We start from the raw sequence: 12,041 nt of genomic DNA on the forward strand, positions 1-12,041 counted from the left end.
AAGGTGCGGAGAGTTGACCTTCACCAGTCTAATATTGATGGCCTATTCTAATGATGACCAACCTGGATATCCTCTTTGATCTGTGTAAATAATTACTGAATAATTCCATTGACAAACACAAGTCTGACTGTTATTTTTATCCCACAAGGATCCACCGACATCTGTATCACTTGGACTTCGCATGGAGGAAATGATTTTCAACTTGGCAGATACACATTTGTTCTTCAATGACCTAGAAGTAAGTACAAATGTTATTGTGGTTTTACTAGAGAATAGGGGATTTAGGTATTATACAGTATATAGTGTGTAAGTTAAGAACATGGTTTCTTGGGGTCCACCTTGATGAGTTACTCTCTGCTATTAAAGAGGACCTGTCACCTCCCCTGATATGTCTGTTTTAATAAATACTTGCATCCACCATGTAAAAACAATTTTGGAGCTATCTATTCTTATGTCTTTATGATGTGACATTCCTCCACTATTCCTGCTAGAAGTTATGAATGAATAATTAGCAGTTTGCAGTGAAGGTCCAGATGGGTGTTACCAGTTGCAGAACTGTTTTTAATACATTGGTGGGTCCAGTGCAGATATTTCATGAGTGCCCCCCTCCACTTAGTGCACTTATATAGTAGAATGCTCCCTTAGTGCCACCACACGGTAGTTATGCCCCATTAGTGCTTTACAGTAGTTATGCCCACTTAATGCCCCCTCATAGTAGTTATGTCTCCTTAGTGCCCAATCACAGTAGGTATGCCCTCTTAGTTCCCCTTACAGTAGTTATGCCTCCTTACTGCCCACTCACAGTAATTATGCTCTCTTAGTGCCCCCTCACAATAGTTATGATCTCTAAGTGCCCCCTTACATTATTGATGTCCCTTTTGTGCCCCCTTACAATAGTTTTCCACCTTAATGTCCCTCACAACAAAGTTGCCACCTTAATGCCCCAATAGTGATGTCCCTGTAGTTTTAATACAATTTTAAAAAAAGCACTACTCCCCAAACCCCACTCCCCTGATAAACAGAGAATATTCTCCCTCTACTTGTGCTCTCTTCTGCTCAGGGCAGCAGGGGTCGATGATATCACTTCATCGCACCTGCTGGCGAGTACACAGATTGGGGAATGGTGAAGCTCAGAGTTGACGGCTCCCTGCTTCACCATTGTATTCATTGTATTTGCATCCACAGATATAGTTAAAAGCAGGACTTACTGCATCCTCCCAACCATCTTGCTGGATGGTTGGGAGGCATGAGTCATGTAAGCTACTGCTGGTGGTCCCGGTGCAGTTGCACCATTCGCCCTAAGGTTCAAGTTGTATTGATCAGTTGGGGGTGCCCTTGCACAGTCTAACATTATCCAATTAGTGCTGCCAGTGTCAGGCACACACCCTCAACTGGTAATACCCATTTGAATTGCAGACTGCTAGCAATTCATTCATAATGTCTAGCAGGAATAATAAAGCAATGGCACAAAGTAGAGTCATAAGAATAGATGCTCCAGAATTTTTGTTTCGTGGGGAATGCAAGTTGTAATTTGAACAGACATGTCAGGAGAGGTGACATTTTAAGGGGGTGATATCAATTACAAACCATTTGGAGAACAATCGAGGCACCTATATTGAAACATAAATGTACTGAATTGGTAGAAAATTAATATATCTGAAGGAAAATGTATTGGAATTGATATACAATTTCTTGTGATCACTAGTATGGCAAAGTTCATTTTTTTATGTTTAAAACATGTGGATTCAGTTGATTTATAAATAAAAATGTTAAAATTGGTACAATATGAGACTGGACAAATTGTGTGGGAAGCAATTTATATTGTAAAGAACAATGATAATGTACATCCAGGTAATGGAAAAGTGAGTACTAAAATGAGGCTAACTGACTTAGCTTCTTTACATCTACTACTATCAACCACGCAGACAATCAGTAGAGCTGAGAGGGGTCATGCTACATTCCCCTATAGCCCTGACTCCTAAGAAACAGGAAGAACCCCATTTCTAGTTGACTTCTTCTGCCCTTACTGTTTAGCACTCTGGGATAAAAATTAAATGCAGTAGATTTCACCCACTATTCCAACTCAAAAGAAAGGCTAACAAAGCCTATTCTGGTTCTTGAAAATGAATCAGTCCACTTTCTAAAAGGTAGAACCAACAAGAATATATTGATATTGAAACACTTAAAATTCATAGGAGTGGTGTTACAGGGGTAGGGGAATCCAATACAGTGCAAATGCAAAAACTGGTCAGGAAAAGTCTAATAAAGGTGCATATACAGACTATATATCTGCAATTAATAACCTTGGTGAAATGTTCCTACAAGTAAAGGAACAAAAATTGCAAAAAATCTATATACCAAAGTAATACAAAAAACACAAACACCAGGCTCTAAGTATAGGGAATGCAACATACTGACCAGTGATTGACTTCCACCTCACCAAGAGACTACCAATCCGTACCCCGACGCGAGTTTTGCGGTCTGCTTCCTCAACGGGTAATGACTGGAGCTGTGGCTAGCGGAAGCTTATATAGGACCAGCAAAGAAATATATTTCAGTCACATGACTAACAATAGGTCAATACTTTTCAGCAAGCGCAAATGTTGTACAATGGTCATCAAGGTCTACCAATAAAGAACCTTGCACACACCTTAAATTGGTCTAAAAATAGAGGTGCCGCTGATTACCTGGCTCTCCATCGTCTTCCCTTGATAAAAGTATATATATTTTTATTGTTATTTATTGTACGGTATATTAATTACTCCTTGAGGAAGCAGACAGCGAAACGAGCGTTGGGATACAGATTGGTGGTCTCTTGGTGAGGTGGAATTCTATCACTGGTCAGTATATTGCATTCCCTTTAACTTGGTGTTTGTGTTTTTTTGTATTACTTTGGTATATTCATTTTTTGCACTTTTTTGCTACTTTACTTGTATGAACATTTCACCAAGGTTATTAATTGTATCAGATATATAGTCTGTATATGCACCTTTATTAGACTTTTCCTGACCAGTTTATGCACTTGCACTGTATTGGATTCCCCTACCCCTGTAACACCACTCCTATGAATTTCAAGTGTTTTTATAATCATTGTGTTGTGTCAATCATGTCCATACCTTGATTATTAATAAAATGTCATATATTTATCATGAACTGTGTTTGATTTTGTTTATTACTATATAGTATATCCATATATTATTGTTGGTTCTATGTGTTGTCACGTATATGGGTTAAATATTATATGGGGAAGTATTTTTGGTGTTTCAATTTCTAAAAGGTGGCCTTTAATTGAAGATACACAGCTGGGGCATGGAGCCCTATATTTAGGCAGTGCTCCATTAGAAAAAAAAAGTATGTAAATTAGCTCCCTGCAGCAAGAAAACCATCTCACACTAGCCAAATCAGAGATTCATCCTAAAGAGAGAGACACATATGTAGAGACTGCAATTTCAAAGTTCTTGCCCCACCTCACTACAGGACAGGGTACAAGTTGGCAGGTTCAGTTGTCTTAAATGCAACTCAGGGGGAATACTGGTTCTCATTGTAGAGACCCAGTTGGCGTTTGGAAACTTATTTTCAAGCACTGTCCCATGGGGGGGGGGGGGGGGGTATACAAGATTGGCATACCAACTGTATCTCTTCGATGAGAAGCAGTACCCAATGAGTTGCACTTAAGGGTAGCCATACAAAGTCAGACAACAGCTTTCTTTCCTAGCCCCCCACACATGTAGTCATTTGGCTTGGTTGAACATGTTTGTGTAGTCAGTGGAGAGAGCAGGAAAAGTTGCTGAAGGACACCTCTGGTCGTGGCTACTCTCCCGGAAAAACAAAAGTTCGGTGAAAATAATCACTTCGGCTGAACCTTCTTACCATCAACATCACCTGTCAGGGTAAAGTAGGGAGCTCTCCACAAATTGACTTTGAGCCAAACCTGCCATTCTTGGCAGGTTCAGTCGACAATACACTAATGTGTGTGGGGGCCTAAAGGCACTTCATCCACCCAACCAGACCTCTGCTCTATGCTGATGAGGGAAAAGATCCTCAAAACAGCTGTCTGTAGATGGATTCCTCTTCCGTTTGGTTATTATGAGATTTCTTCCTTTTAGAGGAGAGTTAATTTGCAATAATATATATCTTAAAAACTTTCTAACTATATGTAGCTAGCAGAGTCTCAGCTATATACTGTAGATATTAGTCATAACTGAGCACCACATTAGGCATTGTGCTTAGATATTGGTAGTTGATTAGTTAAAAACTATGAAGAACTTTTAGAACTCCATTCTTGCCTGTAGGTACAAAATGATGGGCATATTACTCATTTAATTAAGGAAACTGCTTTTACCCATACTAAAGCTCCTTATATACGCCACATTCAGTTTCACCAGAATATAGACAGCTGTTTATTTAAAGCCCGACCGTTAAGCAAGCTTGTGGCATGGCTGCCAACAGGCATTAATCATCAAGATGCTGTTTCACTGGATTTTGGAAATGTATGTTATTTCAGACAGAAGAAGGAATCTGAAAGGTTTTGAATACATCTTCTCCTGATCAAAGTTAATTGGCCGCAATTGGCCTTTAAATATTCCCTGATGTTTCCTTCTTCAAAATCAGGCGAAATGCACCTTATTTAATGGATGAGCCAAAATCATTTAAAAATGCAGTATGTGACGGGCTTCCAGTGTGGTTTCTTCCACATCTGTCCTATATTTTGATCTCTTTTCATCTGAAGAAAAAAACCTCCTCGCAGATGAACTGGCAAATTATATTGCAATCAAATAATTTACATGTGCTTTATTTTTCTTACATTCCACGGCAAAGCATTCCTTCCCCTCTAGGTTCAAAATCAGTAGAAATAATTTTATGTCACCTTCATTATTGTTTTAGTTTTTCTTATTTATTTTTTATTTAGAAAAACTTAAACATGATCCGGTATTGCATTAGCCATGTATTTTTTTTATTCTTCTGTTTAATTTTCATTTATTATACATTAATCTGTAAGATGACTGCCAGCATGAGTTACAGAAAAGTAAAAGGTCCAGTTGAAGTTAACTTCTTAAAATTAACTTCTTAGCTTCTTAAAATCTTAAATTTTAAAAATACCCTGTCACAAATAATTTGAAGAAGGCTGCAATTAAGTACCATGATAGTATCCTAAGTAAAAATTTAGATGCTAGTTTTCAAGTTTGTGCCGGTTCAAACAGGGCATTTTGTTGCATTTTAGCTGTCAAATATGTTTTTTGCTGATGTTTCTGATGATGGGATAATTCTGATTCAAGTCGAAATTGCGCCTAGAAAACCAAGGCTAATGGCTCATGCATACAGATTTAAATCTCTGAGTTCTACAGACATGTAATACAGCACCAATAGAAGTCTATGGGGCCACACTGTGTTTCCATTTTCATATGGAGGTATATGGTGGTTGGAGGAGGAATTTTTTGTATACATTCCACAGAAAAATAATTGTGCTATAGCTCACTGGACACTATTTAAGTTAGCTATTCTCTCTTTAGAGCCATTGCTTCTGGGGAGGAATATAGAATATAGCGGCATGTGGAGGTTCCACAAATTGGCACGATAGTGTTCAGGCCTACACACAGCTTCCATATATACAGCTTTCCTCGGTTGACTGCAGGATCTAAAATCAATGCTAAAAGATAAAGCTAATTTATAGCCCCATGCACATGGCTTTGCCAGAACCAGGATGGTGGTACGTTGCATCCCAGTGGTATCAAATGATGAGGCTTTGGGTACTTTGTGTGGCAATATGTTGTCATTCTGTACAAGAATACATCCATAAAACACCATTGGATGGAGCATTCCACAATAGTATGGCCCCATACATTTCCGTGGAACCAAAGGCCCTAAAAGCTAATTATCATGCTTGCATTATACTAATAAATGTGCCAAAGTATTTTAAAAAGTGTTTAGGATTCTGCTGAATTCATCAAATAGGGAGATTATTCCATATACTTGTTAGGCTGAGATGAGATAAAGCACGGGTTTGTAGATTAGCACATAGAGAAATGCTTTAGAAATGCTTTAGAAATCCGACTACGTGAATTGACTTTGAGTTTGCATAATGTGGAATTCATACGTTGGCTGTTTCATCAAGGAGACAGCTGATCATTTTAAGCAGTCAGGCAGCATTTATAGAAATTATCCTCAGCAGGTGCCAGCAGTAAATTTTTGGTGCAGCGTCAAACAGACTCCTGGGATATTCTTGTTCTGGCTATAACAAGAAGTCATAATTTTAAAAAAATTACCGTAAGAAATCAGCACTTGGCAAAAGGAAGCCAGATTCATTGAGTAGCCTGACGAAATATGTCAGAACAAGCATGCTCTAAAAAAAAATAAGCCAGGATAAAACATAGATACGTAACAGCACAGGCTTTGCCAGTAGTCTGTCTGATTCCCCTCTACGTCCTTCAGCTAACATCCCTGCTATAAAACCGATAACGTGGGAGGTGATCATTTTCCACAACAGCTGATTTAGGCTTCCTTCACACAAATTTTTTGGTTGTTTTTGAACTTTTGGTGGCATTTATCTAAATACTAATTTCTGATCAAAATATCAATCTGCATTTATCCGTACATAAAATAGTTTTTTTTTTGTGTTCCTATTTATTTCACTCATGCATTTGCGTTTATGGCCTGTTACACCAGCACCATACTTGGGGCCGCTGCCCTGCATTCCGGCTACTACACTCAGGGCTGCTGCCTTCATTCTTACAGCATCTTCTGTTCTGTTCTTCAGTGCGGTATTCCTGTATCTGATTAAGACCTTGTTGGCCAAAAATGTTTATCTATTACACTGGGTATCCTCACAATAATAGACATTAATTATGTGCATGTGGAATTTGGCTTGGGGCCCATCTCCCATATGGCTGGGTGGTGTGCTATTGAATCTTCCAATATATTTGCTCTCTTCAGGGTAGGCCATCACTATCTGATCATTGGGGGTCCGACATCAAGAACTCCTGACGATCAGCTGTTTTGCTGTAGCTCTGGTGCCAAAAAACAGTGCTGAAATTTCACAGCTCTGTTCATTGTGTAGTGGACTGAACTGGTTACTGCATTCTCTTCCATTGATGAGAATGCGATTAGCACTGTAGTAACCCACTGCATTTCGGCACAGACTTATGACATCAGAACTACACTAAAATAGCTGATCGGAAGTTGTGAGGTGTCGAATCCCCACCGATTAGATATTTATGGTCTATCTTGAGGATAGGTGATCAATAGTAAAATCCTGGACAATCTCTTTCAAGCATTTTGCAAATACACCTACATATTTCAAGGCTTAAGTTTCTTTAATGATGCACATTTTGGGAAGAAGTTGATCATAAGTGGGACAATAATTTTTTATTAAATAATCTTATTCTCATTTATTAAAAAATATTGTGAATAATTAATGTCATTACCACACTACATAGATGTACCAAACCTGAAAAAAAATTATACAAATAATAATAATACAAATTTAGTAGTTATAATTTATATAGTAGAGCAAAGGAAAATAATGAGAATTTGGCTATTTGTGGAGCCAGGTCTAAACTGATGAATTGATCTTGAAGATCTTGATGTTTACTCTGGTAGCAGCACAGCCAAATTCCTCTTTACTCTCCTTAGCTCTTCTGTATAAATTATAACTACCAAATTTGTATTGTTTTCAGAATATTTTTTTCAGGTTTGGTATGTCTATGCTATGTTGTAATGACAATTATTATTATTATTATTATTATTATTATTATTACCGGTAAATTGGCTTATGAAATCTATCTATCACCCTGAATATTCAGTAGTAGTTATCTGAAGTATAAGGGAGCTGTATAAGATTTTTCAGATCATGTGCTACGAATAACTTTAATATACAACCAATAGTATAGAGAGGCAATATAAACATGCTGTCTGCTCTGCTTTATTTGAATGATGGATCACTTTTCCTAACATTGTGGCATTATTTTCTGGTGTTGAGTTCTCACACTTCATTTTTCCAATTAGCCAGCTAAGTGTCTCGCAGATGTATCTCCTTTTCACAGTTATGACCAACATAATAAATACATCAGCAGGCCATCGTGTTAATGATTTGCATAACAATGACAGCAGTGAAAGGAATTTTTTAACATTCAACTGGGACATAAAAATAAAGCACATAGTGATGAAAACCACAGAATGATATAGCAAATGTTACTGGATGTTGTTACTACTGATGGAATGGTGGCATCTTCCTGGTATCTTTTATCTTATGCACAGTAAGTGCACATCTTGTATTTTAAAGGTAGCTCAACACATGGAGTAGACAACACATGGAGTACTGTGTACAGTTCTGGTCTACTGTCAATAAGACAGATATAAGGGAGAGAAGGGCAACTAAAGTAATGACTGGAATGGGGCAACTACAGTATCCAGAAAGGTTATCAAAATTAGGGTAATTCAGTTTAGAAAAAAAGATGACTGATGTGAGATCTAATTACTATGTATAAATATATCATTGGTCAGTAGAGAGTTCTCTTCCATCATCATTTATATTCAGGACTGTGACTGTGATGAAGGGACATCCTCTGCATCCAGAGGAAAGAAGGTTTCTACACAAACATAGAAGAGGATTATTTACTGTAAGAGCAGTGAGACTATGGAACTCTCTGCCACAGGAGGTGGTGATGGTTAACTCACTAGAAGATGTATTTCTGGAGTGCAATAATATTATAGGTTATAGTTATTAGATTTCTGGACAAGGGTAGTTGATTCAGGGAGTGTTCTCACTGCCTGGATGGAGTCAGGAGTCAGGAAAATGACCTTCTACCTCACAGGTTTTTTTTCTCCCTTCCTCTGGATCAACTTGCAGGATAATAGGCTGAACTGGATGCACATATGTCTTTTTACAAAATGTTACTATGTCACTTGACAATGTAAAGACAGTGTCAAATGTTTTAGCGTACATACTGTAGATGCTGGTTGTTATTTATGCAGAATGTGGCCAACAGCTTAAATTGAAGCTTTTGCTGGACTTTAAATCATGTATTAGGCACCAGTATTAAGACTGCATACTCAGAGTACAGACTGCAGAAAATGGTATCCTGTATTCTGCTAAATATCTGCCTTACAAGTTGCCTCATCTCTGTTGATGGCAGGATCATAAACATTAGCTTAGGTAAATCCCCAAACTGAAAGCCAAAGGGCACAGCAGATATAACATTACCAGAAGCCCCTTTAGTCTTTTTATAGTTAAGGATACAAATTAATGGATGTACTGTTAGTAAAAATGCTTTGAAAAGACAAGCATTTTGCCACATTTTGTATACTAAAGTTGGCTACACACACTAGTTCAATTAGTAAAAACAACCAATTTTAAAGGGTTGTTCACTTTTTTAAGTGATAGTCTATCCTCAAGATAGGCCTCAGTCAACTGAGTAACCACAGTGCACCATCAACATTGTGGTGGACAGTGAAATCAGTTGGAGTAGAGCTGCAGTAAAGAGCAATGTCCTCTACAATGTTCAGTGCAGTTCCACCGCTCACTTCCATTGATGGAGCTACGTCCAATGAGCTGATTGGCAAGGGTATGGGGTGCCACACCGAATCGATCAGCTAGTGGTCGCCTATCCTGAGGACAGGCGATCACTTAAAAAAGGCTGGACAACTTATAGCTAAGCAGCCAAACTCAGCCCAATAGTTCCCCATGATCAAACACTTGAGCATAGAAGAATCGGACATGCTAGATTTCAACATGCTGGATCCTGGATCAGTAGCTTATTTGTCTATCCTCCTTGAAATAAACATGCACTGTCGGCCAATCCAAGTCTACATGTTTATAAGGAAACTGCTGTTGGCTGATAGCTATATGTGTATTTAGGGCAGAAAAGTTTGGGGATTTGAAAAACATGTATCTATGTCTGTACTTAGAGCAATGCAGACAGTAGTAATGAATATAAAAATCACAAACAGTCTGATATTTATAATAGATTACAAGAAAACCCCACAGGAGGTCTCAAAAACCTGCTGTTTTGGCAAACTAACAGTGAACTGAACTGTAGCTGTTGATGGCTCAAGCTGGTCTTTGGTGCTATTTTACATCAAAGTACAAAATTGCAGATGTGTTAGAGCTGAGTTGCTTTTATTTCCCCATAAACCTGGTCCAGGAGCCCAATAACTGGAACCAAGATGAATGTTCTCACGAAACCACATGTGCACGGGGCCACATTTCACACGTTCTGCTGCTGACTCTTCATACACATTCCTTCTTTGACTGATGTTATAGCTTTCTTGTAACATGGCAAATTACAAAGTAGATAATGTGTTACACCAACATCGGTGCCAATAAAATGAAAGAGAAAATATCACTGATTATAATATGCAATACAATTTGAGAACCAAATAGCAAAATAAAGTATAATTTGTCATTTTTGGCACAACCTTTGCTCTGTATGATAATGAACACGCCACAGTCCAGATTGGCGAATCATTCCAGGGCAAAATAATAGAAACATGAAGAGGTGGTCCATTAGCTAATGAATGTCCCATGGAGATGGAATGCTTGAGCTTGTTGGCATCATCACCCTTCCAAATACATATTGTGAACTTGAGCAAATGCACGACATGCTAACTTATGTTGCTAGCACTAGAGTCCCAGGCATGTGAAAGAGGGTGGATAAACTAGTGCCAGTGTAAACATTGTTGATCTCTGGAACTAAGTGATATCTAGGCTATTATAGTCAATGGTCGACCATGTGGCCTCCTAAACAATCAGAGCAGGTTGTTGAAATCCAAAGTGGCATAAGGCAGTTGCCAATTCATTTTAGGTAGCCTCAATGGTCACAGAAGTCAGAGCTTCTTCGATCATTGAATGAATATCGTACCAATATGACATCAAAGTCTGTTAGGAGACTACGGCTTTAATACTGCAGATAGTTTAGTGCATATTCATAGTACAATAGTGGTTCTGATGTACAGGGTTTAGGTTTATCTATCAAACAATAATCACAGAATGAAGTACCGCACACCGCTGTCGCTGGTGCTCGCAAAAGACTTGTTAGTCGTAATCCGTAGTAGAAAAAATTGCTGCACACAGCTGGTTCAATTTGCCATTAATCAGTAAAGTTTATTATTCACAACTTATTTCATGTTGCATACATGATCCAACAGATGCCCATATATCAGAGTCACCCGCCCGCCGACACTGCCAGATCATATACCGCTAAGGAAGGTCGATATAGGCCGAAACGTTCGGTACTTATATAATGTGACTCTGATATATGGGCATCCACTGGATCATGTATGCAACATGAAATAAGTTGTGAATAATAAACTTTACTGATTAATGGCAAATTGAACCAGCTGTGTGCAGCAATTTTTTCTACTATCTATCAAACAATGTCTTGTCTCGATATTTGTTTACGCTCTTTACTATTTTCTTGCCATGTCCCTTTTTCACATTTCAATTTTCTGCTTTTATTAATGCTTTCGTGTATTTTATGAATTGTGGGTGTTTTGGCATGTAGTTGCATTCTATATATGGTTTCTCAGAATTTCTTTATTTTTTAAAGAATTTTGCCTTAAACTCTAAAGAAAAAGACAATCTAAAATAGTTTGCCTCTACTCAGAATCGTTTGTTCAATGTTTCTGTGAACTAGCAAAGTATTTTAACAACCCCCTGGCAGGAGGTTAAGTGAAGAGATAAGATAAGAACAAAAAAGCAAAGATGAGGTGCTGACATAACAATTAGACACCACACCCTGCGCTGCAACCTGTTGAAATGAAGATTTTTACACTTTGAAAGGACTTGTGTGGAGTCTTTGAAAAGTTTTTTCATTGTTTGATGTTGGAGGGACAATAAAATCCCATAAGATTTTCTTCAGTCATTCTACTTGTCTGATAATACAGGCTTTTGACTATAAAAAGAAAGTATATATAAAAAATTTTTTTTATATATATATATATATATATATATATATATATATATATATATATGTATACACTCACCTAAAGAATTATTAGGAACACCTGTTCTATTTCTCATGAATGCAATTATCTAGTCAACCAAT

The 12,041-nt window shown here is 37.8% G+C and overlaps 1 protein-coding gene across 10 annotated transcripts in view; it reads left to right on the top strand.

Moving 5' to 3' along the window:
• Nucleotides 1-12,041, top strand: part of EYA1 (EYA transcriptional coactivator and phosphatase 1) — a 115,295-nt gene that overhangs the window by 69,446 nt on the left and 33,808 nt on the right. For all 10 annotated transcript variants that reach the window (XM_040432974.1, XM_040432982.1, XM_040432983.1 and 7 more), the window contains one exon: nt 149-238. In XM_040432974.1, the coding sequence (XP_040288908.1) occupies nt 149-238 (90 nt within the window). The remainder of the gene's footprint in view (nt 1-148; nt 239-12,041) is intronic.

This window comes from Bufo bufo, chromosome 5 (genome assembly GCF_905171765.1).
Source record: "Bufo bufo chromosome 5, aBufBuf1.1, whole genome shotgun sequence".
NCBI classification, from domain to species: Eukaryota; Metazoa; Chordata; class Amphibia; order Anura; family Bufonidae; genus Bufo; species Bufo bufo.